This window comes from Sceloporus occidentalis, unplaced genomic scaffold (genome assembly GCF_023333645.1).
Source record: "Sceloporus occidentalis isolate IW3139 unplaced genomic scaffold, rSceOcc1.0.p SCAF_4, whole genome shotgun sequence".
In the NCBI taxonomy this organism is placed as follows: Eukaryota; Metazoa; Chordata; class Lepidosauria; order Squamata; family Phrynosomatidae; genus Sceloporus; species Sceloporus occidentalis.
Window position 1 is genome coordinate 68,568,599 of NW_028316984.1, and position 27,248 is coordinate 68,595,846.

The 27,248-nt window shown below is 40.6% G+C and overlaps 1 protein-coding gene across 6 annotated transcripts; it reads right to left on the minus strand.

Moving 5' to 3' along the window:
• Positions 1–637: 637 nt before the first annotated feature.
• On the minus strand, positions 638–25,653 carry LOC149313965 (vesicle-trafficking protein SEC22a-like). Of its 6 annotated transcripts, none has more exons than XM_089520257.1 (8): positions 25,561–25,653; positions 18,767–18,874; positions 16,694–16,897; positions 12,836–12,999; positions 7,224–7,418; positions 4,554–4,672; positions 3,315–3,380; positions 638–1,205 (listed from the first exon to the last, which is right to left on the minus strand). In XM_089520257.1, the coding sequence occupies exons 3-8, from the start codon at positions 16,873–16,875 to the stop codon at positions 1,005–1,007; spliced, it is 927 nt and encodes a 308-aa protein (XP_089376383.1). In that variant the 5' UTR covers positions 16,876–16,897; positions 18,767–18,874; positions 25,561–25,653; the 3' UTR covers positions 638–1,004. The 6 variants fall into 6 exon arrangements, with proteins under 6 accessions (XP_089376383.1, XP_089376386.1, XP_089376381.1 ...); XM_089520260.1 differs by lacking the exon at positions 25,561–25,653 and adding an exon at positions 25,456–25,491; XM_089520255.1 differs by lacking the exon at positions 25,561–25,653 and adding an exon at positions 21,176–22,333.
• Positions 25,654–27,248: the final 1,595 nt, after the last annotated feature.

The following is a 27,248-nucleotide window of genomic DNA, read 5'->3' on the forward strand; positions in this document are numbered from 1 at the left end:
AAGGCAAATATGAATACAACCATAATATTCATTCTTTGGACAAATAAGCTTGAATTCAGAATGTGGCTCTAAAGTGATCATCTTGTATTTCAACAAACCACAAAAATTATATGACTGTTTTGTAACAGACTTCCTGCAGTATCTCCCAACCTATTTCATTACCTATTTCCTAGCTGCAATGGAGGAGAAATGTTGATGGTTCATCTACCATTTTGGGTTGCTCACCTCTCTTGTTATACAACTGTTGTACACAAACTAGTGTATTCTAGTGACCAAAAGCTATTCCTTACAAATCAAGTAAAGTAGATTTCTGTTTCCTTCCATATCCGCTCAGCCAACTTCTTTTAAGATGAGGGGACTGAAGACAGAATAACGCAATGGTATTATTTTGGAGGGGAATCACTTTCCGAAGCAATCTTTCAAAATGGATTTCACTGCAGAAAGGAACAGTAGTAGTAAAGCAGTTCATAATTAACTCAGCACTAGATGGCAGGCCTTTGGGGCCCAAGAGCTAATCCCCGTGAACAGATGGTTTCCGGGTTAGATTTTAATTAAGGAAAATGCAGACACACATCATTAAATTTATGTGCAATCCAATAATCTGGCATCTAGAAATTCATTCATACTGAACAGTGTGTTAATATGCAATACCATCCCTTTATTTCAGCCTTTTCTACTGCCTCACAAAGGCAAAACTGGTCTAGCACCGAAGAAACCAATTGGTATGCACAACAAGCCCAATACAGATTCTTTCCATTTCCATAGTTCTGAATGTGGAGTTTTTCATGATGTCCTCCAAACTTTTTATTTGTTCTCAGGATACATTCTTTAGCACAGGGGCTTCAGTTGTACCCCAATTAGTTTCTGAACCTTTTTCAGCTCTTCTTTGAAGAATTTCATTGTCATGTCTCTGATGCCTTACAGTATGGGGAGCTGCTCTCACAGAAATGCTGTCCGTTCCTGAGAGACATACCTCTTGCATAAAGTTTGCCTTGAGACTACCATCACACATTGTAGTCAGCAGACTTCCCTTGTGGCTGCCTTAGCCGGATTTGTAACGTTGAAAAAGCACCCACTGTCACATGAAAAAAGATCTGCCAGAGATTGCGAAGTTCATAAAGATACATGTTGCAGAGGCAGATTAAGCCAAAAGTTAGGAAGGATTTAATGTTCCGCCAGCTCGTGCAATATACAAACAGATAGCACTGCAAAGAAAAAAGTCATTAAGGCATGAGTAACTCCTGCAGCCTTACTAGATTCCTATAAAAAATATGAAAATGAAAGATTAAGAACCCTGTATTCCATATGAAAACAACAATTCCCACAAGGCTAGAAACTGTTTATAGTCCTTTTTTCATGGTTCTCTTTGCTATCCTTATCAGCAAATGACTTCCAGAAAAAAGCTTGAGACCTCTGAAGATAAATCTGTAATTTATTTTGGCTTCTGATCATATAGATCTGTTTTATTGCTCTTTGTTGTACTCTAGAATCTAGGAAGCAAGCTGGGGAATTCTTAGTGTGGATTTGAAACCTCACAGTTATTACAACTCCACAGAACATCATATACAATTAAGTTTGAGACAAAATAGCAAAAGGTTCTACAAAATGGGTTATTCCAAGAAGAGAAAATGTCTTGCTTCTCTTCAGTAGCCAAATATGATTACCTTTTGTTGCTGTCTCCAGCATGAACTATTTAGTTTTTTTCAAGAAACAAATCTCTCCATTTGATAAGACAAAATAACTACATGTGATAACAGAAGCACTTGCTTGCAATATGTTCTCTCAAAAGGGTTAACATACTAAACTCTGTGTTGTAACAGGGAGAGTGCTAAAGTGTTTGCCAGACTGCTTTTCTAATTTTATTTCATTCACTTGTAGTTGCAAGGGAGGTTGTCCTACTAAACAAAAGCTGGAAGAACTAGAAGCCTACTCTGCACCAGGAACCCTTAGGATAACAGGTGTGGGAGAGGAGATTCCTGCCCTACTCCAGCCATGGGGGGAGGGAGCTGACCCTCTTTTTGTCCTATTAAAGAAAAATGAGCAATGTCTCCGTTCACTGAATGGGCAGGGGGACCAATGTGTTAAAAAAAAAAAAGCCTGGAGAAGGAAGACAACTACCTTCCCCTGCAGCAATGAGGGTGCTTGGCAAGACTGAGGGTGCTTGGCAAGACTTGTCTTCTTCATCACCCTTTTTACAGAAGGATGACTGCTCACCAAACTCCATGCAAATGGGTCGTGGGAGGGATGGACAGAAAAACAGAAAAAAGGATCAGCAAGAGAAAGAGTAAACACCCAGAGAATGAACTAGTGACAAACAAAGGCAGAGAAAAGAGGCAGCAATGAGAGACTGAGGAAAGAGGAGCAACTGTTGGAGTGAGATGATGGGGCAAGAGGATAGAAGCAGGAAGAAACAGGAGGAGATGCATGAGCGCAGAAGCCTGTAAGCACAGAGGTGTTCCCTCCATTTCTGTGATCAGCCCCCCCCACCACCAGCCTACTTGTGGATCAGCCCCCCCCCCCCACCAGCCTACTTGTGGTGGTGCCCAGGAAACATTTTCAAAATTCCAGGATAGTGACCCCTGTATTAATGGGACAGGGCTTTGGATGTCAATCTTTGTTTTACATTGAGGGAAAAAAAGATGTATTTTTCACCAGACAGATATAGAGATAACAGCCATAATCCAATACAAATGAAGCATATTACAGCCGCTGAAATAAGTTAGCTGAAGCTCATTTAAGAATATGCTGTGCCAGTGGTTTGTGTACTCTTACTTTCAAACACAGCAGTAGTACAATGTTATATAATCTTTTTTTTAATCTGGAGTCTAACAAGTTCGTTCTAAGAACCATGTTAAAGCTATACACAGTTGGCATATCTAGATGAAAGACGTCAGTGATGGTGAGGACCCTGTCAGCATTTCCAAAACAGGGTCCATTTCTGCCTGGCTTCCCAATATTACAGTGAATGGCCATGGGCAATTATTTTATGTCTGATCTATTTCAGTGTGTGGCTGCTGGGTTAAACTCAGATAACCCCATAACTTTCACAGTTTCCTATAACAATGAGAACAATACAACCACCCTGACTTCTCATAACAGTTCAGATAATATCACTCCAGTAGGGAAATAGCTCTAGAAATTTCTGAAGATGGGCTTCCCAGAAACAATATTTCCTATATATGTGAAGTCACAGAGACCACAAAGAAGAAAACTATTTGCATTCATTGCAGTTCAGACTCACAAGATTTGATCCTAGTCATGAGTTAACTAGGACCTTTGAAGAGCATCCCCAGTATGTAAAAAATATAATCTACCTGATACAAACAAGCTGCAGTGCCAAGAAAAAAGGCAATTATGTAGCTGAAGTCTTCTCGGTCCTCCTGAAAATATACAAACAAAATATAAACTCTCAAAGCAATGGATTCCATGTTATGCTGACATGCCCTTATGTAGTTCATACATATAACTGAAGAACTGTTTTAGCATGATTTCCAAATACCAAGAAGTCCACAAATCACACTTGATTTTTTTTCCTAGCCAGTTTCAGTACTAAAAACCTAGGTTGAAAGAAAAAAAATCAAAGGCTGGGGTAGAAATGATGGGTTTTGCAGGAAGTGGAAAGAACAGGAGTGAGAAGGGAGGTTTCCTTTACTCTGAAAACTGGACACACACCTAGCACCTGCTTTAAGGGACTACTGGAGATCAGCACTGAAAAAGATTGACCTGTAGCTCCTTAGATTTGGCTTGGACCATAGACACAGCCTCATAGAGCTATGTAAATCATAGCATATCCACTAGATGGTGCTACTATCATACAGAGTAAAAAAATAAAGGGAAAATAAAAAACAAGAGTATCTACCAGCTACTCATATGGCAACTAGAATACTTTGGACACAGAGGTAAGTACGTGATTTCACCACCTTCTGAGTGTGAATATTTAATTCCTCTATGGGCAGGAGCCTTGTCCTTGGACAATCTGGGTTACAATTCTTTTCTGTAATAGACCTGGGACTGTTTCATGCAAAATAAAACCTATGGCATCTTAACTCATGCCCTTCACGTTGAACACTGGAAAACGGAAGGTTCCTTAATGGTAAAGTGGGAAGTATAAATTCTAACTCTAATCCACTGACTTTTATAGAGTACAACTCAATATAACTTTATAGGTATATGCTCAGTGGAATATTACGAAGTGACCTGTACAAGGACATCTCCTTTGTTAAAAGGAGTATGTACAAATTACATTAGCACTTGTAACATACAGAAAGAAAGACACGTGAGACACATCAGCTTGCTCCATCAAAGCTGTTCCATGAAGTAAACAGTTTTGCTCAGGAGGCCAAATCAGCCTGAAGGCTAGTTACCAAACCCATCCACCCCAGCCTCTGTGGGAAAAGAGAGTGCTTTCCTTATCCAAATAGTGGTCAAAGGGTGATTTATCCTGCTAATCAATGCAAGAGCATTTATAAAATAAAATAAAATAAACTTACAGACAGTTTTTCAAAGACTGTCACTCATTTTCTTACTAGACAGTCATCAACATGGAACAGTACCTGCAGAAGACTTTCTATAGCATGAAAACCGCGAATTAAGTTCAAAGCTCCACATAAAAGACTGAGTACAAAGGAAACAATTCCTGACAGCGTCACAGGTTCCAATCGCTGGTGAGGGGCTGGAAGACAGAAAAAAGAAAAAAATACTATAAATATTTTAAAAGATCTTCATTAAGGGGCAAAAATTATGATGCTATTTTTCAGTGTCTTCCTCCTACTCAAGTTCATATAACTTCAATGAAAATATATAATGTTAATCAAGAACATGATTCATCAAACAGTTCTTTATGCCATTCTTTAGAAAATGTATGCTTTAGAACACTGATTCCCAAAGTGGGCAGTATGCCCCCCCCCAGGAACATTGGAAAGATCCGGGGGGGGGGCAGTGAGGGGGAAAGGGGGCAGTAAAAGGGTGGTGAGCGGAAAGGGGGCAGCAGGGTAGGCTTCAGTCAAAGTACTGGTGTGCAAGAAAGACAAAGGGAACCAGCAGCCTTTAAGACTAAGGCTAAGACTGTTAGAACAGAGCTCTAGGCAAGCTGAATGTAAAACTGGCTGGTAAAGTTAATCCATAATTAGCTGCTGAGTAGTAGTAAATAACAATCTTGAAATGTGTTCTCAATGTTTTCTTTTCTTCTCTGTTAAAGTGTAAGCTAAAGGATAATTTAAATCCAGTGTTAAACATGTTTGCTTTAATTTTTGACAATGACAAGAGGAGACAAAAAAGGAGCTCTGTCTCTGCCTGACAGTTTATCCATTTTGAGTACTTCTACTCTTTAATCATTCACTCTTTTTGCTGATCATGTTTCTCACAAGCAAGTACAATTGATCCTAAGAAGCCTCTCCACATTAAGTGTAGAAAGACTTCCAAGTCTTAATGTATGTGTTAACAGGGTCTCACACAGAATGAATCTGCACTGCAGAAATAATCCAGGTTGACATCATTTTAACTACCATGGCTCAATACTAGGGGATTTTGTGAACTGTAGTTTTGAGACATTTAGTCTTGGCTATCAAAGAGACCTGGTGCCACAACAAACTCCAAATCTCAGGATTCCACAGCATTAAGCCAGGGCAGTTAAAATGGTGTCAAACTGGATTATTTATACAGTGTGAATGCCGCCGAAGAAGATTTACAAAAACTTCTGAAGCTGCAAGTAACATGTTTACTATCCTTGGATCCACAAAGGGGCATAATATAACATTCTCTTAGAAATCATACAGAAAATAAAGAGGCAAAATCAAAGTAGGGGGAAAGTTAGCATTTTTGCAGACATTCATCTGTACACATAAATGACTGCCAATTCATAGTGAATGTGTGTACAAGCCATTGCTGAGCTATTCCACAACAAGTGACAGAAACTGAATATGAAAAAACAAGACAAAATCCACAGTAGTCTAGGTAACATTGAGAGAGTGACAATAAGGTTATTGAACCATATTTAAATCATTCTGTTTAAATCACTGAAGTGTAAAGGTGCCAACAATGAAGTTAATGAGCTAGAACATTAATATAGAGAGAGGTGTCATTCTGTGTTGTCTGCACTGAACAGCTGCAGCAGAAAAAGGCTCTCCAAAGCAATTCATAAAGTCGGAGAAAGCACAAGGGTGACAAAGGGAATTTCTCCAAAAGAGAACAGTACCATCTGATCAGCACTGCTTCCAAACTTTATAAGGAACACACTTTATGTTTCTTGTAGAACTAATTGCATGCTGCTTAATATGTAATTAGTAATTAGCTACTGAGAGGAAAACATTTTTTAAATACAGCTTTATATTTTAAATGTGTATATGTTCTAAATCCAACATGTCAGAATCAAGAGAATGGACCAGACTTGAATAAATAGACAATAGCTCAATGGAGGAGAGCCAGTTTGGTGTAATGGTTTTAGTGTTGGACTATGACTCTCCAGCCCAGGGTTCAAATTCCTGCTCAGTCATGGAATCCCACTAGGTGACCTTGGGCAAGTCACATTCTCTCAACATCAGAGAAAAGCAAAGGAAAACCCCTTTTCAAAAAACTTGCCAAGAAAATCCTATGATAGGGCTGCATTAGGGTCGTCGTAAGTCAGATATGGTATGAAGGCAAACAAGTTCACTTTAGAATTCAGTGTGATGAATGGAGACCTGTTTCTTCCAAACCTCACAAACATTCTAACTCAGTACAATATTTTCTGTTGAACAGTGACATTTTGTTTCTTTTGCTTATATTTACATTTTCAAACTAAGTACTTGGTTGATTACACCAAAACTGAAATAACATTATATTAAAGCACTTAGCAAGATTTCAAATTGGGTGAAATCATAGGACCCAATTAGGCATTCACTTCATTTGCATTTTTCTGGTTGAATTCTGCTAGGGGGTGAGCAACATAGGGCCTGTGGTGTGTGAATTGGAACATAAGATCCTTTAAGCTTTTGCCCCTTCGAAGTTCCAGTTGGACTCCGCTCCCAGTCTGCTATTAGTAATAGAAAGAAAGACTGCACTGGAATCGATGGGAGCCAACCTCTTCCCATTCTGAATTCCAGACCAGAAGGGAAGAAGGAGGAGGATTCTGATACTTATCATTAAGGGGGCAAACTGATGTGAACACTGTCATGTCTAGAAATTTATAAGAGCACAAGCAAACAGATCTTTAAGAAGAAAACTGCACTTAAGAAGAGCAAACTCACCTGTAGATATCTTCCCAGTACCTTTGTATTCTGGAAGAGAGATATGTGCATATCCGTTGGCTGAGCCCAAGTCAGATAAAGAAATTTGATACGGTGGTCTCAGCCTGATTTCTGTCTGCATATCAGCAAGGTTTATTTTTGTTGAAAGAGATCGTGGATTATTGTATCTTTGCTTAGTCCTCTGAATGAAATTATCTGCATAAAAGATAAAAAAACTTTCCCTTAGACTTTTGTTAATAAAATCATTTGAGACCCTGTGGTTTTATGGGCAATGTACAGCTCATATACCTACATTTAAACTCATTATTGAAATTCTTACATCCATTGTGGAAGGTTTTAACACTGTTGCTACTTTACAACTAATATATCATGGGCTAATTAACTTTGCAGCCCCAAAAAATTAAGCACAAGAAATCTAATTATGAATAAAATAATGTCTCATGCCCTGGCAAGCCTGAAAGTATAGCTAACATAACTAATGAATTGCATATTATTTAATTTTTTTCTTGTAATGTAGAAGATATTATCAAAAAAGTACTTAAAAAAATTTCTAACCACAAGCCAGTTACATATACTTTGATGGAATATTGCATAATATTAGGAATGAAGTAATATTAAGAAAAATCCATAACACCAAATTTCTTAGACAAAAGCCCACTAGCTATAGTTTAGTAGTTACTGAGATGTGCTATCTAATAGGTGGGAAGAAGCTCAAACTTTTACTTACAATTCTTGGCTTATTTTGTCTAGTTTCCTAGACCTAAATCCTCAGATGCATTTGGTGGAGTGAAAAGCCAGGGACAGAGCTATATATGTATATATGCATATGAAAAGGGATCTTTTAGCAGCTTTGAGACTAACTGAAAGAAAGAAGGTGACATGAGCTTTCGTAGGCTTAAGCCTACTTCGTTTCTCAGGCATATGAGGTATCTTCATACATCTTCTATTCACCCTTCTGTTCAACCCCATGTCCATGTAATCAGAAGTTAGTTCCTTAGAGTTTAATGGTAAATGAATGTAAGATTGGATATACTGTAGGTACTGGTCGAATTGCATCTTTATTAACAGAGGGTTTGCATATGCGTGTGCATGCCTTCAAGGTGCTTATCAACTTATGGCAACCCCAAGAATTTAGCTGGGTTGAGCAAGGCATACTCAGAAGTAGTTTGCTTATTCCTTTCTTTGAAATAAAGCTTACAGCACCTAGTGTTTGTTGCTGGTCTCTCATCCAAGTACTACTGACGGCTGACCCTGCTTAGCTTCCAAGATCAGACAGAATCTGGTGCCTTTAGACCAGAGGTTCCCAAACAGTTTTGGACATCAATTTCCAGAAGAACCAGCCAATGTGGCTAACAGTCAGGAATCCTGGGAGCTGAGGTCCAAAACACACAGAGGACCAAAGTTTGGGATTGCTGCTTTAGAGTATTTAACATTATTTGAATGGAAAATTCACCTTGAAGTTACACAACAATAACAAACTTACATTGACTCATAGATAAGTCCCCCCAAGTTTTTGAGGTCCATTTTTGACTAAAATTTCAAGACTTATACATGAGTATATACTGTGAATAAAATGCCCATAAAATGGACAAAAAATGGAGCAATGGACAGTCATGGAAAGAGGCAGCAAGTTATTGATGCAGAACACATTTCTCATTCTAAGTTCCTCTGGTTTCTGGGGAGTTTTGAGACTTCTTAAATTATCACCCACCAGCTTTTGATTATGGTGCAGTCCAGACCGGCGCTTTGCGCCAGCCTGGCCACATACTAGGGTTGCGCGGAGGCAGAGCAACCGCACGCCCCACAACCCTAGTATGTGGCAGTGGCATAATAATGCTGGCTCCCTGTATACACATGGGTGCTGCCATTGTTACGTAAGCACTGTGCAGTGCTGACATTACAAGTTGCCAGTGGTGCACTTTTCGCAGGTTCTTTTTTTGCCGGAGGGAAGCCACACAGTGGCTTCCCTCCAGAGGAAAAACAGGCGCCAACAGGCTGCCGTTGTTTGGCAGTCTGTACTGCACCTATGACTCTCGAAACCAGGGTTCAAATCCCCAATCAGCCATGGAAACCCAGTGAGGAATCTTGGTCATGTAACAAGCTCTCAGCCTGAGTGGGAGGCAAAGGCAAATCCCTTCTGAACAAATCTTGCTAAGAAAATGTTGTAATAGATTTGCCTTAGGGTCACCACAAATCAGAAATGACTTGAAGGCACACAACAACAACAACAACAACAACAACAACAATGCATCAGTACTCTGCTGCTTTTTATACTTTATCACAATTCTGAAATACTGTATATTATTAACTTTTTTGACTTTTCACTGCAGTAAATATTGTCAGGTATTCAAGCATTTGTAAAAGACCTTCCATTTATGCAAAAATATTATTTCAAAAATAAACATTTATTTTTGTATCCATTTGGGTAGCCTAGGTTCCACGGAACTGAATCAGGTCTTGTTGAAAGGATTGTTGTGACTACCAGAAATGAGTCCATCATCAAGTTAATAGATATACACAAGACCAAAATTGCAGTACTGACATTGCCACATTTTTTCTAATACTAACAGAGCAAATAACCCAGTTATTTATTTGTTTGCTTGGTTTATTTATAACCTGACTTTCTCCTTATGTAGGACCCAAGAAATCAATCAATGGGGAATATTCCATGATGTTGAGTCATTTCAGTAATGTGTGTGCTTGGATGGTTAGTTGGTTCCACGAGGTACATAGAATGACAACTCAGGCTCCATCCACACTACACTCCTTTAACTGCCACAGTTCCATGCTATGGAATTCTGAGAATTGTAGTTTTGTGAGACTTTCAGCCTTCTCGGTCACAGAGCTCTGTGCCACCATAAATTACAATTCCCAGGCTTCCACAGCATAGAGCCATGGCAGTTCCAAGAGATGTCAAACTGGATTGTTTCTGATGTGTAGATGCAGCCTAAATGTGGTTCTTTTATTACAGTTGTAATTATAAGCACAATAGAAAGATGAACTGTACAAAAAAAACCCAAACAAAAAGACACTATAAAAATGTTTTACACCACCCCTCTCCTATTTGAGGTCTGAAATACTTTTTGACAGAGCCCATTATATGCCATTAAGGAGAACTGCTGAAATGTACCTTTCACATTTATAATACACAATGACAGCATCTGGACGTTAGTGTACAATAGCTGGATACAGAACTGAAAAGCATATGGGTTTGGGAAGGGGCATATTAGTCTGCTACAAAATTGTGCATTAACAAAAATACTTGAAATAAAATAAATGGCTTTTTTCCCCCTTTTGGCTGCCCACACATCTTGCTCACTCCAGTGTCAATGGCAAAGTGTGCACATTTCCATTACTTCTTTATATTTATTTTATCAAAAGATTTGTATCCTGCACTTTCTATGATACAACTGTTCACGTTCATTAAATTACCCTTAATCCATCAATTATCTCTAATGGATTTCTTGGCAAAAAAGTAAGTAATATGTGAGGTTTGAGTAAAAGGAACAGCAACCATGTTCCCAATATGTGACTGCTACAAGGAAAAAAAAAAGATCAAGATGGCAAGTAGAAAATTAACAAAATCCATGCCATAATTTTATATCCCAAAAAGCAATACAGATGCCCCAGGATAATCCAAACCAGCAGTAGAAGGCCCTGATATTCATTAATTGTATTGCAGCAGAGCTTGCAGAAGGTTTTGGTTTTTTTTTCCTGGAATGTAACTCCCAGAATTCAGCAGCTAGCACAGCCACTACACATACTCAATGGGAGATTCTGGGGGCTGGTACTCCCAAAAGCAACTTTTCTAAACTGTATGCTATAGGAATGAAGAGACCAAAGGAAGAGACTTATCGTGCCAAATAAAAGGTTCAAATTTCATTTCCCCATGTAATACTATATGTGGACACGTCTATAAATTCCAATGTAACAGCAACTAGTATGAAGTCCACTACGAAATCAATACAGTTGTAACCTGACATTCGCAGCTTTGACACTCGCTTTCTTGATCATTCGTGAGGCCACGGCCACCACATGCACAGGCACTCCTCCTCCTCCTACCAGTCGGGCTTTTCTCCTTCGGAGGAAAAAAACCCAGGAGGGAGAGAGTAGCCGGGAAGGGTGCGCAAGCCAACCCCGTCCCTTTCCAGGACTGAGAGATGTCTTCCCACAGGCAGCTCTCCATCCTGGAAAAAGGCAGGGAAGGTTGACCCTCCACCCCTTTTCAGCACAGAGAGATGCCTGGTTCTTTGGGCTTCTTTCACTTCTGAGAAGGGGCCTGGGGGTGGGGCTGAGTCCTATTTCCAGGACTGAGCGGTGTTTGATGAACCAGGCAGCTCCCCCTCCTGGGAAGGGTCAGGGAGACAGTTAAAGGGACAGAGTGCTGGGGAAGGAACGCGCACACTCCTGCTCCTCTTGCCCAGCCCAACTGTCCCTTTAACTGGCTCCCTGGGGGAGGGAAGTTATTCACGATTTTTTCACATTCGCAGGGATGTTACACCCCTAGCCCCTGTGAATGTGGAGGGACGACTGTATAATTTCATGAGGGGAAAGTAAGTCAATAGCCTTAAAAATCCATGGTACATCAAAGCATCTTCTCCAGCACCACTGATCTGCTTTTCCAAGCAGATTTTTAAAAAAAATTATTTCCCACCATTCTCTTTGTACAATTCAATGTGGTTTACATGTAATTAAAAACAAGATACAGTGGGAAATTATGCATACAAAAGTTTAAAACAAAATTAAAGGACATTTCAGTTAAAAACAGAAGACTGAAACAATATAAAATGCCAGTAAGGCACAGTGAAAAAGAGAGAGAAACACATCCCCATTGTAAGCCCTTTGTGCCTGTGGCCCACCTAAATGAAAGTATTTGCTGCAGAGAGAGATTGCAAAACCAGCCTCCCATGGGAGGGGATTCCATAACCTGGGAGCAATCACTAAGAAGGCTCTCTGGTGTCCTCATGAAATGTGCCTATAATGGTGGTGGGACTATGAGAAAGCTTTCCCCTGAACATCTTAGAACTTGGGCAGGCTCATATAAAAGGCTTGCTGTTTCAGATTTCGTCCCTGTGACAGGTCCCTCTACTTCTACAGAATAAGCAATTCTTGACTGCAGCACCACACCTGTAGGCCAGTGCTTCTAAGGCTAGCCAAGGTGGCAGATCAGCAGCCCCCATCCTGGTACCATGTTTGTGCCCCTGTTTCTTTGTTTCCTGGAAACTGTCCATGGATCAACAACTAATCACTCACAGACCAGCAGAACCACTCTTAGTGCAAGTGACCGCCATACTTAGTACCAATGCTCCAGAACTCCCTTTGCAGGAAGGCCTACCTAAATGCAGTTTTCCAAAGAATTACTTAACAGTTAAAATATTTCTTGTTTTGTTTGGCACTTGAAGGGCAGCTTCCATGTCACAGTATTGGCTTATGGATCCAATAATGATTGTGGTTAGTTAGATTTTAAAGGCAAATCCTACTGTTCTAACTGATTAATAAAAAGGACTATAAAATACAAAATTTCCTATGATTAGTAAGGGCCTTCAAAGCAGAAAGATGTGTTTAAGATGTCAAATAAGAAAAGTTATTGAAGAAAATGTTGAATCCCTTACCAAACTCAATGAAACAGTAAGGTCTAACTGCTGTATTCGTCTTCATCATGTTGTAGGTGGAAATGTACTCCTTCTGAAGCTCATCCAAGAAGCAGAAGGCCAGGACACTGGGATAATTTTCAGTGCAGAGCATCATGTAACTCACTCCCAGCGAACTAATAAAACTATATGAACATGTTTTTTAAAGAAAAATATATGTCTTTAACATTTCAAATTAAATTCATGTATCCACAACATGGCTTACAGTAGCTCTAAGTGCTATAACAAGGAAAACTAGCTGTGCATATAATGAAAGCATTACTGTTCAAGAGAAAATAACACCATGTTCAAAAGAAAGGTAATTTTCTTGTAGATAATGTCTTTCCAGGGCATGTGTGTGTAAAGGCAACACCAGCTGTTTGTGTTTGCATATATGTGAGTGTGCACATGGGTATATGCATTTGATGCTTGCATGCACATCACAATAGAGATGTAAAGGCACAAGAGTAAACAAATGGAAAAATCTAGAAAAATGGAGGGAAATGAAGTCTGTAATATTTTCTTTTAGGATAAATAAAATGTTTAAGGCATGCTGTTCATATATTTACTACCACAAAACTATTTCTAAAAGCTATGTAACAGGGAAACTTTTATGTAAGAGTGCAGGGTACAGTCATTGCAATTCCTAGTCTTGGTTTCTTTTTCCTCTCTTCTTTTTATAGTAATAAGTCCTTTATCTGTGCTTGACAACCAAAAGAGACAATAGATTTTTCTGCTAATGCTGATAGTTTCTTCATTATTTACTGTTTTTCCCCTAGCTCCTCTGGCAAAATGAAAGAGGTAAACAAAGGTGCGGGTGTTTCTTACAGTTTAGAATTGTTTAGCTCCGTTTCTAACAAAAAATAATGTTTTAAAAAGTAAATTTTATTTCTAATTGTCTGAATGAACTATACTTTCAAAATTCCAAATATTATAATTTTATGCCAAACCAAATTAAACATAAAGTAACTTTAAATCTGTAAATGCTACTAATATAGCATTTCTTAAGTTTTTCCAAAATCTCAAATGACTTCAAACTTTCCAGTAATTGTGTATTTCTACAAATACCCCTCACACACACACATATGTGTGTGTGCATACAAATATACAAAAACCAAAAGAGTGGGAGATGGAGTCTGAATCCTTTAAAGCAGGAACAGGACATAAAACAGACTATGTGGGTGTCTTCCCATCAACATTTTTTATTTATCTGTTATGCATAACATGGCATTGCCTTCATTCCTTAAAGCAGAAAAATGGATCTTCAAAATTATCTTCATGAGTCAAATAATCTGCTCCTTCTGCAGAAAGGATGGTTCTTTCTCAGCATCCAGAGATGGCATAATGAGAAGTTATCAGAAACTAGTGAATATTTACTCTTCTAACTGAAACTCTGGCATATGCTTCTAGTCTTCATTTATTGAACGCTCCATTAAAATAATGAACTAGTGGACTGTCTTGTTATGTAATTCAAAATACAGTGGTCCCTTGGCTTACGCAGGGGATCCGTTCTGGACACACACACCCCCATGTAAGCAAAAAAATGCATAAGCTTGAGTCCGATTCGATTGAATGGGGCTCGTGTTCGTAGTGCAGGAGAGCGCGTGTGCTATGGTGCACATGCCATTCATTCTCCTGTCATGCAGCTTCCATGTAAGCAGGAAGCCACGTATGGGGCGCCCACCTATAGCGCAGGTGCACTATAGTATTCTTAGAACAATTTGACATACACTGCATATGACTAATGCAAGTTCCATTGATTTCAACGAGTCTACTATAAACATACCTATGCCTGGATCCAATCCTAAGTAGGTTAAGGTGAGAAAATTTGACACCAGTAGAAGGTGAGAAAATCTACAGGCAGCTGACTCTCAGCAAATGCAAATGGAGTCCTATCAAATTGGTTCTAAAACTGAAACTAGGTAACCAGTGGAAGTGGCATCCTGTGCTACGATAGCAATATACTTATGTATTCGTCTAGAAATTTTAGTCAAAAAATTGACCACAAAAATCTGTGTTCACTTATCCACAGGTCAATGTAAGTACTGTACTTTAACATTTATTTTAAACAAGAACCATACCCTGGTGAAAGGCAAGAGCATAATCTGTCCTGGAAACACTGACCCACACTATTCTCTCATCCATCCAGCCCTTAGTCTGAGCACAAACAATGTCTGCTGGAATTTTGTATGTTGTTTGACATTGTTTTCCATTGCTTCACCCTTTATATCCTTTGTTACACACCTCTATGTCTTACTCTTGACTTATACATGGGTCATACCAAAATCCCTAATTGTGGCACCAAAACCTGCCCTCGATTTATACATGAGGTCAACTTATAGTCCAATATGTACAGTATTTACCCTTGTACAAGCATATTTTGCCTCATGCTATATGCTGTAAAATAAAAACATCCCATCAAGCCTTCAAGAAAAAAATAGTTATTTTTTCAGAAGGGTGGGGAAAATGCCAGCTATAGTGGCATTCATCCTGGATAGTTATATGAGCCTGGGCAAACGACTAAAAACGAGAATCATCTGGTTTGCCTTTTGAATGTTCTGTCCTTATGCTAAATAATACTAAAACACAATAGAACACCTTAAAAGAAGATTTAGATATTTCTTTTGATTTTAAGAACACCCCCAAAAAAACCTGGCCATATAGAATAAAATGTTTATAGCCTAAACTAAGGAGATTAGCACACTGGCTTTCATTCCCATGCTACGCGTGGTTTGTAAACTCACAGGGATGGATTGTACTGCACAGCTCCGTCCCTGGGCAGTACTCATCCTGTACCTGAACCGGGCTTGTTCCAAACATTTTAGAGAACAGGAAAATCTCATTCTTTAAAAGGTTCAGGAGAAGCCCAGGTTGGGTATGGGATCACAGAGCTGTGCGATATAATCCGCTCCTGTTAGTTTACAGCCTGCACCAAGCACAGGAATAAAAGACGGTGCACTAATCTCCAGAATTGCTAGTCCCAACTAGAATAGGCCCACTGAATCAAAGGGGAGATTTAAATTCCACTGATTCAGTGGTAAATTGGGACTAGCAATTCCGTTTTGGCCTATGCATTCACAAATATTTGAAAGGATGTCATATTGAGGAGGGAGCAACCTTGTTTTCTGCTGCTCCAGAGAACAGGACCCGGAACAATGGATGCAAGCTACAGGAAAAGAGGTTTCACCTCAACGTTAGGAGGAACTTCCTGAGAGTAAGGGCTGTTCGACAGTGGAACACACTCCCTCGGAGTGTAGTGGAGTCTCCTTCCCTGGAGGTCTTTAAGCAGAGGCTAGATGGCCATCTGTCGGGAATGCTTTGATTTGGATTTCCTGCATGGCAGAGGGTTGGACTGGATAGCCCTTGCGGTCTCTTCCAACTCTATGATTCTATGAATTGTACATTAAAACGCCAGTTTTAAAAACTGCAAAAATGTCAATGAAAGACAGATATCTACACAGGCAGATTAAATTAAGTGCTTAGCAGATCAAAAACATTATAACTACCTTCCCAAAACATGCTAAAGAAGGAATGTCCACAAACTTAGTATAACTGAAAATGGCATATTTATGATGTAGCCAACAAATGTAGTTTGGCAGACAAATACAGAACAGAGCCTCTGAGGATGACTGCAATAGACACATAGGTTCAAATGCCTCATTGGGCTTTCTGAAGTCACAACAGGGCTGACTTCACGTTTGTTTGTTTTTTGACTAAAGCTTAGCTTTTCAAAAGCAAAACTGTGCTTCTTCACCTCTATTACTAAAACCAGCTGTTTTAAATGAAACAGTGCAGCACGATCTGGTAGAAAGAAGACAAAAATCTCTAAAAAAAACTTACTTTATGTTATACTGTCCTGCTTGCAGCGTACATCTATCAGGAAGTTGAGAAAGCCTCTTTGCAAGAGTTTTGAAGTATTTTCTGCACTCTTGCACACCAGCACTTTGCTCATAATCAGTAGAAGCAGACAGAGGGAGTCCATCTCTCACACGGACTACTGAGGCAGACAAGATCATAGACATTGCCAGCAGAGACAAAGGAACCCTAAAACAGAAGAGATGCAGAGTGTTGTTTACCCTTCTTGTCATTCTTTACATGTGGAGATCCCATTATAAGATATCATGTAAACAACCCCATCATATATATATATATCGTAAAAATAACCAAAAAGCATTAAAAACCAACAGGCACTGCCCAAATCACGCAGTATAACCTATATGCTATCCCCTCCTAAATTCTTAAAACTGATCTTCCATCTCCTTCTGACTACTTATCATTTATCCTTAAAAGTCACCTGGGCTGTTCAACTCTTTATCTTGCCAAACTTACTTCTTGTTATAGTGTTACCCAATTAGCACAGCTTTGGGCCTTTTAAGATGCATGTGTCATTTAAACAGCACAAATCCAAAGTGGCCCTTTAGCTGTGCTAAAGCTGCGGTCCAGTCTTTAGGACTGGAGTGTGGCTTTGGTGCGGCTTTTGGCCTCTTAGGACACATGTTTTATTTAAACAGCACACTTCCAAAGTGACCCGAAGCAGCTTTATTTTGGACTGTCTGTTTGGGCCCTCTGTCAACCTGCCCAACCAATCTGTTCTAAAGTTTTAACTGTTTCTAAATGGCTTTGTCATTGAATTCTATTTTGTACGACTAGTTTTATTCATGATATAATTTTATTCTGGACATTGACCAGCTTCTACAGCTAGAAAAAAAGCAAATACAAAATGAACAGGTATAAATTATAAGCCTAGCAAAGTTTCAACACAATGAACATACAATGACAAAAACATAAGTGTCTTCCTAAGCAGCCTAGCTTCTTAGTGAGAAATATCTTCATCCTGCTCTTGTATACAGCTCTGAGATCTGCAAAGCTGAAGGAAGATTAAATGATTTTAAAATAAAAAATAGAGTAGTTCCATAGGAGCAAAAGCTACATACTTCTTAAACCAACAAATGCAATGAGTAACTGTTCTTGCTGTTGTTGTGTGCCTTCAAGACATTTCTGACTTATGGCACCTCTTCATGGGGTTTTCTTGGCAATTTCTGTACAGAGGAGGTTTGCCACTGCCTTCCCCTGAGGCTGAGAGTGTGTGATTTACCTAAGACCACTCAGAGGGGGCAAAGTTGAGAACTGAACCCTGGTCTCCAGAGCCATCTCTTTTTCACTGTGCCTTACTGGCATTTTATATTCTTTCAATCTTCTGTTTTTAACTGAACTGTCCTTTAATTTTGTTTTAAACTTTTGTACAGTGCGCCCGCATCATACATGGGCACACTATACGTGGCTTCCAGCTTATGCGGAAGCCGTGCTGCAATGAAAGTAATGGTGCGTATACCACCCCGTCACGAGCATGCACAGATTTCCCCTCACATGGGGAAATCCGGACTAAATCCACACATAAGGGGAGGAGCCACTGTACTTCACAATAATGTATATGATTTCCAATTTACCAGTTCTGGAACTACAGTGGACTGAGAACTTGACTGGTATTTGGAGTAGGGTTAGTCAACCTTTTATAATATACGGAGCCCTGGTGGCGCAGTGGTTAAATGCCTGTACTGCAGCCATTCACTCAAAACCACAAGGTTGCGAGTTCAAGACCAGCAAAAGGGCCCAAGCTCGACTCAGGCTTGCATCCTTCCGAGGTCGCTAAAATGAGTACCCAGACTGTTGGGGGCAAATTAGCTTACTTGCTAATTAGCTTATTTGCTGTTCACCGCTATGATCTTTGGAATAGCGGTATATAAATAAAACAAATTATTATTATTATTATTATTATTATGGGATACATATAACCAATGTATTGCGGTAATCTGTTGAGAGCTGTATGCTGGCCATGGACAAGACTGAAGCCAATAGTAGGAAGGCTCACCCAGGTGCTCCTCTCTTTTCCTTGTCTTTTTTCCCTCTCCTTACCTAATGGGCTGCTGGGGAAATGACAGATTGCTCTCGTAGAGATCATCTGCAGATGGGTTTTGGACGAAGATCAAGAGCTGCTGGTGGTCCACCTTTTGATTCAGAGAACTAGTGGAGAAGGGAGAGAGGAGATCTATTGAATCTAATGATTTATTTAACAAGCATAACTTTTGTATTCTGTTCTTGCACCATTCAAAATACGTACATTGCATCTTTGAAAGAGATATTAGCATGATACCTTGTAGAGTTGGGGATGATTCAGGAGGGAAAAAAATCTTCCCCTACTTATGCATCCCATGTATGTTGGCCTATCCCCTAGCTGGGCATGATCAGAGCTGTAGTCCCACAGTATGAAGAGCATTATGATATATATACTAAGCCTGCCAACCCAAGCATCCTCCTCTTTGTCTGCACAAGTCTTAATCTTTACATTAAAGATTTTAAAATACTACAGACAAGGAGGCTGATGTTTAAATCATGCAAAAAGGCAGTGTAATATGAGGCTCCTACACTAGAATGAGATTAGTCTAGTTGATGTTGATGGGTTGAAAGAGCTAACTGCACATATGCCAGTTTAAGTGACCTGTGGTGCACAGGTCCAATATGTGCTCCAACAGTTCACTTACTAACTGTATATATCAGTAATAATATTCCAAAATTTAAAAAAAAACCAGTCTTAATACTAATCTGCATAGAAGTAAGTGTCTCTATGATAGTGCAAAAGAATTTTCCTTGCTCTGCATTCCATTAATCAATATTAATGCTTTATCATCACTAATATTTCATGAAAGGGAAAAGTATAATCCTGGCAGCCCTCTTGCATAATGTAATTTCTATTGCTTTTAAATCCTTCTCCTACACACACACACACACACACACACACAGAGTCAAAGTCAAATCATTTTTGTCATGAGGTTTCTATATTCTAGACTCAAGGAAGTAGAAGACAAATATCTGGGAACTAAAGGTAGTTAGAGCTCCACAGGACTAGATCTATTTTACAAAATCTTTCCTAAATCCTGGATAAACAGCATTCATTTCTTCTGAACTCCTATTTATGCAAAGGCAAATTAGTCACTCTTCCAAAAGATAAGCTTCCCTAAAACCTGCAAGCTGTTTTCCATGCATTAAAAGATGACAGCAGCACAAAGCTGCATTCAGCCATACTCCCATCTCATATCATTATGGGCTTTTAGGAAACAGTGTTCCTACTACGTTGCATGATACAGAACATGCTTGTGAACTGAACTTGCCTACTCTGATATGGATATAATTTAAGAAGATTACCCTGTTATCTTAATCCTAACTTCCTGCACATTTAAAGATACACTGTAATGCAGACCAATGATATATACATATACACACACGCACACAGAGAGAGAGAGAGAGAGAGAGAGAGTTGGCCCTCCATTTTCATGGGGGATCCGTTCCGAAACTCACCCACCCACCCACCCCTTGGAGGCCTGTGTATATTCAAGCCGCATAGGCTTGAATGGGGTGTGTGCCCATGCACATGCCTGTTTGTGCATCCCACAAGCACGCCCCATTAAAAATAGCAGAGGTCACCACTCCGTAGATTTCCAAGGTCGTAGATCTGAGATCCGTGAGTTAGGAGGGGCAACTGTATATACATACATCAACACTCCCCTTTGTTTTTTTTTAATAAAGTTTTTTACTGAGTGTTAAAACAAATTGGTTTACATAATACTACAAAAATAAATATGCAACATTATTGTACTTTGTTGTGCTTCCTTGATTACTGAGTTCCTCCTATATAATCTAAGTTTAATCTACTGAACTCTTATCCTTGTTAAATATACCGTTAAATTCATTAAGTTATCTACAACACTTTTATGCCAAATTGTTAATAAGATTTAACATTTTCCTGAATATATTATACTTTACATTTATTATCTATATTGTTAATTTCAGACTAAAATAAAATTTGTTTTTAATGGGGAAGGCAGTCCCACTGAAGGGAGCAAGGAACACCTTTGCAACCATCAGAACTCTATGTCAGCTCTGAACCCTCACTTGCCAAGGGCTCAACAGCTGTAAATACTGGGATTGTTTTTCTATTACATCTACTGATTTGTCCTGGATTAAAGCTGTTAGAATGTCCATCATTTCTAACCATTCTTTAATACTTGGGATTTCATTTTTCTTCCAATATTTTGCATACACAATTCTTGCTGTTGTCACCATATATAACAGTATTCTTCCAAATCTTTTTTCCACTTTTCTATTAATTTCACATGTCACACTTAGCAACAACAACACAAAAAACCCACATGTGTTGAATACTATGTTAAAAAGCATTTTAACCTGTTTTGAATACTATGTTAAACAGTAGCATTTATCAAGAATTTTAAAAACGTTTTATCATCATTGTTATTCAGCTGCATTTACCCTGAATCTGGTGTAGCTTTCATGTTGGGAGGAAGGTCAGTTTTTTGGAGGGAGGGAATGAAACTAACTTGCACCTTGCAAATAGCAGGTCTTGGAAAGTATTTAACCTTTGCCTTTCATGCCTTTTGTCCTGACAAAAATCAATCCTCCACAGCTGTGCTGGAAAGAAAATTCCCAAAACTATCTAAGAGACCTCACTCTCAATAGACTATGATCTTCTCAATGCAGTAGAAATAAAGAGTTTTGGAAGTACAGTTTTAAACTGTTCCTTGATGTCTACTGTTCAGTGACTACTGGCATTTTTATAATGCTCACATCACTGGAACAGTTAACAACATGTCTGCTTACATCAAACACAAACAGGAAAGATTTTGAGAAGCATGGTTAATTGGTAAGGATCAAGGATGAGGTAAAAGTAAAGGTAATCCCTTGACATGAATATCTAGTCATAACCAACCGCCCCCATGGTGTTCACCTCTGCTACTAAGCCGGAAAGCCAGTAATGTCCAAGTACTACTCCTGTGGTCACGTGGCCAGCATGACTGCACCGAATACTGTTACCTTCCCACCAAAGTAGTACCTATTTATCTACTTGCATTTGCATGCTTTCGAACTGCTAGGCTGGCAGAAGCTGGGACTAGCGATGGGAGCTCACCCCATCATGCAGCACTCAGACTCGAACTGCTAACCTTCTGATCTTCCAATCATCAGAATTGGCATCTTAACAATTAACAAGGTTTGCCACACACTAAACGGCGGCGGCCCTTCCATACGGCCACCGCCGTGAGGACGTCACGGCCGCGTCGCCTCTAGACGGGGCGGCGCGGACATGACGTCCTTGCTCCGCGCCAGGGAGCTTAGTGCGCCCTGAACACGGAGCAGGAAGGAGCTCCGTTTCGAGCACGCACTATAAACTGGCTAATAGAACTCTAGGTAGGAATATATTTACCTGGAACTGAAAGGCCCTAATGTGTTTTGTAGTACCTGAGTGAGTGTCAGAAAGAAAGCAGCAAAAACGATAGTCAGTCACATTGCTTCCACTGGAATGCAACAAGGCTACAATCCTATAAACACTTTACTGAAAATAAGGCCCCAACGACTTCAGCGAGGCTGAATTCCAAACAGAAATGTATAAGATAATACAGCTAATCAACAACCTGAGCAGCAAACACCAATTTTGCGAAAGTCAACAGAAGAAACTTTGATACAACAAAATTACAATGATCTGTGTAAAAAGTAGAATTCAAAAATAGGGCCATGTTAGTCTGTAGAAGAACATGAATGGTGTTTAAAAGGTTATTACATCTATGTATTTTTAAGAGTTAGTAGTTTTTACACAGTATATAGAGAGACCTTGTAGCACCTTGGAGACTAACTTAAAGAAAGAAGTTGGAAACGAGCTGTCATAGACTTCATTCTCCTTCCTCAGATGCATTTGGTAGAGTGGGAACCAGGGACAGAACATTAGTGTGTGAGAATGTCAGTTCAAATTCAAAATCCTTTGTGTACGAAAATGAAGTGGCAAGTCCAGTTTCTACGAAAGCTCATGCTGCCAACTTTTTTCTTTCACTTAGTCTCCAAGGTGCTACAAGACCTCTCTACATACTGTGTAAAAACTACTAACTCTTAAAAATACATAGATGTAATAACCTTTTTAACACCATTCATATTCTTCTACAATGTATAAAATATATAAAATACCAGTTGAGACTTCTTTCCACTGCACAATTCTGCTTTTTAAACTTTACCTAAAGGGAACAATGATATCAGATATAACTGTTGTGAGAAATCAACAAGAGTATCACATGGAAGAATTGACAGCAAAGAGGAAGAAGTTGTAAGCTCTTTAAAAGCTACAAATGTAAAATCTGATAAAGCAGCATGGTCTCCCATATACCAATCCAGGCCCAACAGTTACTTCTTCCAGGTGATCAATTCAGGAATACAGATACTAGTGGAATGACTGCATCCACATTGGAGAAATAACCTGGTCTGGCAGCACTTTAACTGCCCTGGCTCAAGGCTATGGAGTTCTAGGAGTTGGAGTATGTTAACAAACTCCAGCTCCCAGAATTCCATAGCCTTGAGCCAGGGCAGTTAAAGTGGTGCCAGACCAGGTTATTTCTCCAGTGTGGATGCAGCCTCAGAGGGTCACCTGGAACTTGTGTTGTGCTCTTTTCAGCATCCACTAAATACCTTCTTATTATTTTCTGACCTTTTAATCTTATTATGGTTTTCAGTTCTTTTCACTGCTGACACTCTCTGATGTTAGTTTCACTTTTTATTCTGTACTTGCTTAATTTGGGAGCTCATGTTATGTTTAATTCACATTTTCTGACTTTAACTTCTATTTTAGGGGTAGTGAATGCTTGCCCCTGTGAGGCCCTTGAATTACAGCTCCCATAATTCACCACTGGCTATGCTAAGCATTGGCTACAGACCAGATGAAGGTCACACAGCCATCATGCATATCAGCCATAGGATCCTAGCTGCTGGGTGGTGTATTCGCATAATAATGTTTTTTTAAAAAAATACAGTATTACAAACATTCACTAAGCAGCCACATTACACTGCAATAGCCAAAGCAACTGCCCCGAGATCTCAAAGCCACTCCAAGAGCAACCTCAAACTGGAGACTGTCCAGAGGCATGTTTCATCCTTTTCGTCTTTTATTTTATTCTTCCCATAAGCTGACACATCCATCCTCTCCCTGTGTGCCCTTTCTGGAAAGATGGGGAGAATTAAATGTAACCTTGGTCCAAAACACACTGCAGAAATAATCCAGTTTGAGACCTCTTTCACTGCCCAGACTCAATGCTAGGGAATTCTGGGAACTGTAGTTCTGTGAGACATTTAGCCTTCTCTGTCAGAGAGCTCTGGGGCCACAATAACCTACAATTCAAAGGATCCCTAGTACTGAGCCAAGGCAATTAAAGAGGTCTCAAACTGGGTTATTTCTGAAGTGTGTTTTGGACCATGGTTCCCCCTCACAAGGCTTTCATTTAGAAACACCAACCTTGGACACAGTCCTGAAATACTCCAGATACATCTGTTTCTAAAGCCCATAATCCAAGAATACTTTTCCAAATCCTCCCAACAGATCTTTGCCAAATATCTCTCTCCCACACATACTCCTGCATCTACTCTGGCATCATCATTATTTGTTGCCCTCTCTTTCTGTTTTGCCCTGGTGTAATTCCTGTGCCTTCAATTCCTCCATGACTGGCAAGCATTCAGGAGTTAACATGAGCGCTATAAATAAACAGGAGGAGGAGGAGGAGGAGGAGGAAACTTCCTCAGCTGAACTTCCATTTGTCAATGAGTTTCTGAAACACAGAGAGGTGCATCAGTAATTCCCAATAACTCTGGCCTTCCAAGTAGAATTCAAAGATACAGCCATGTTAGTCTGTAGGCTCAGTATGTAAAGAGATATTGTAGCACCTCTGAGACTAACTGAAAGAAAGAAGTCGGCGGCATCAGCTTTTGTAGACTAGAGTCTACTTTCTCAGATGCTCTTAAAGCATCTGAGGAAGTAGGCTTAAGTCTGTGAAAGCTCAAGCTGCCACCTTCTTTCTTTCAGTCAGCCTCAAAGGAGCTGCAAGCCTGTCCACTCTGGCCATCCAGCTGATTTGGACTTCAGCTCCCAGAAGCCCAGACCATTGGCCAAGAAGGCTGACAGCTTCTGGGAGCTGAAGCCCCAAACAACTGGAGGACAAGTGTTTGGGAGTCACTGATCTACACTGTAGGACTAGTGCAGAGTGACCACACTTTAAGTGAAGTAGCTCCATCCTATGGACTCCTGGGATTTGTAGTTCCACAAGAACTTTGGCCTTTCTACCTCACCAAACCACAAATCTCAGCCTTCTGTAAGATGGAGCCATGGCGGTTAAAGGAGTGTCAAAACTGCATTGCTGCTGCAGTGTAGATGCACCACACTGAAAGAGAGTGAGGTAGTGGGCTGAGTGCTGGACTCTGGAAACCAGGGTTCAAATCCCAGCTCAGCCATGGCAAGCCACTGGGTGCAAGTCACACTCTCTCAGCCTTAGAGGACGGCAATGGCCGAACCTCCTCTGAGGAAGCCTTGCCAAGGAAAAGGCCGGGGCCAGAGTCGCCATTGTGTCAGGAATGGCAGGGAGAGCACCAGGGGCACCCAGAGGCAGCCCCCTTGTCTCCCCTCCCTTGAGTGGGGCAAGAGTGGGGCCACCCTTCCTTCCAGCCAGCCAGCCAGCCAGGGAGGCGCCCTCTGAGGCCTGCTGGGGCCTAAGGAGGGAGACACGCACCGCCTCTTCCAGGGAGGCGCCCCTGGGCCTAGAAGGGCCCGCGCATCCAGGCGCCGCTGGCTCCGTTGCCAGGCAACCAGGAGGGACCAGGGGGAGGGCACTCACCTTCATTCATCGACGCTGCTGCTGCTGCTGCTGCATCAGTTTCCCAGGCCGCGGTTCCGAAGTCTCGCTCGCGCATGCGCATGCGCACGCGCGGCCTTCTAGTTCTAGGGCCCCCTGACACGTCGGAGAAGGCGCGCGGCTAGAAGACAGGAGACACAGAGTGTCACGTGGCGCATGCGTCGCTTCCGCCGCTGCCGCTCTACCAGGCTGGTTAATTAACAGCGAGGAGCGCCCTGTTGTCCACTGGGGGCGCTGTGGCGCTTCGAGCCACCATTATTCTTCTGAGCCTAAATCTATGGTCCTCCCCGAACTGCTCTTTTTAAGGGGGTTTTGGGGGACTTCAGCTCCCACAATCCCCGGCTATTGGCCAACGTGGCTGAGGCTTCTGGGAAATGAAGTCCAAAAAAATCTCTTAAAGGGCACAGTTCAGGGACCACTGCTGTAGAGCATGGGTGGCAGCTGTGTGGCCCTCCAGAGGTTGATCAGCTGCTAGTAACACACAGCATCCCTATACACTACTGCCATTGCTGGAAGTTGAACTCCAAGAACATATTCGAGGGCCACACAGTTGCCACACATTGTGGAAAGTCCCATTGAATGTAGTAGGAGTTATTTCTGAGGAAACGTGTGGGTTTTTCAGGGTATGAGGCCATGTTCTAGAAGAGTTTATTCCTGATGTATCGCCAGCATCTGTGGCATCTGGCATCTTCAGAGAAACTGATAGAAGGACTGGTTGTTGTTGTTGCTGAGTGCCTTCAAGTCATTTCTGACTTGATGGTGACTGTATCTTGGGGTTTTCTTGGCAAGATTTGTTCACAGGAGGCTTGCTCTTGCATACATGCCTTGCTTCCCAGCCCCCCCCCCTCCACCCCATAACCTTTGTGTGATAGTGTCCCAGGTCAAAATCCAAAAGGGATTACAAGATTTGCATAGATCAATAATAATAATAATAAATATTTATATCCTGCCTCTTCCTTTTTGAGGATTGAAGCGGGTAACAACCAAGTGCAAATACAGTATGTAATCAAGTAACAAAACATTCCCTCAATCCCTCCCCCAACCTCCAACCCTCCCTCCTTCACATGCAATCAACAATACATTAGTTAAAACAATAAAAACAGAGGTAACGATATGGGGGGGCTAGTCTGGACGGGCAGATAATTTCGTTCTACTAGGAGGTCAGTCTGAGAAGGCCCACCGGAAGTGATCCGTCTTTATTGACCTTTTAAAGGCATCGAGAGATGTAATATGAGACATGGCAGATCTCCTCTGGCAGGTCATTCCAAATTTTTGAAGCAGCAGTTGAGAAGGTCCTCTGGGAAGTCAGCACTAATCTAGTTTTCCTTGGTTGCAATAAGCTCTTCCCGGAGGACCTGAGTGTGTGGGAAGGATTATATGGGGGAGGCGTTCCCTCAGGTAAATTGGACCCAGGCCATGTAGGCAGGGTTGCCACCGTTCTCTACTATAAACTGGGACAAAATGTAGGACAAAATTTACATCAAAATATAGGACAACTGTAGGATAAAATTTAGCCCAAAATGTAGGACATTCAAGAAAAAACTGAGGACCTTAAATGTCCTACATTTTGGTCTTAATTTTGTCCTACATTTTGTCCCAGTTTATAGTAGAGAATTATGGCAACCCTACATGTAGGGCTTTATCAGTAAAAACCAACACCTCATACTGTG

What these genes read in the sequence shown, in the direction of transcription:
- LOC149313965 (XM_089520255.1), bottom strand. Translation starts at nt 21,198, where the DNA reads ATGAAAGCTACACCAGATTCAGG. An exon ending in TACTGGGAAGATATCTACAG is followed by an intron (nt 4,673 to 7,223) that starts GTGAGTTTGCTC and finishes TCTGTCTTCCAG; the next exon opens with CCCCTCACCAGCGATTGGAA. An exon ending in CTGCAGCTTGTTTGTATCAG is followed by an intron (nt 1,206 to 3,314) that starts GTAGATTATATT and finishes TTTTCTTTGCAG; the next exon opens with TGCTATCTGTTTGTATATTG.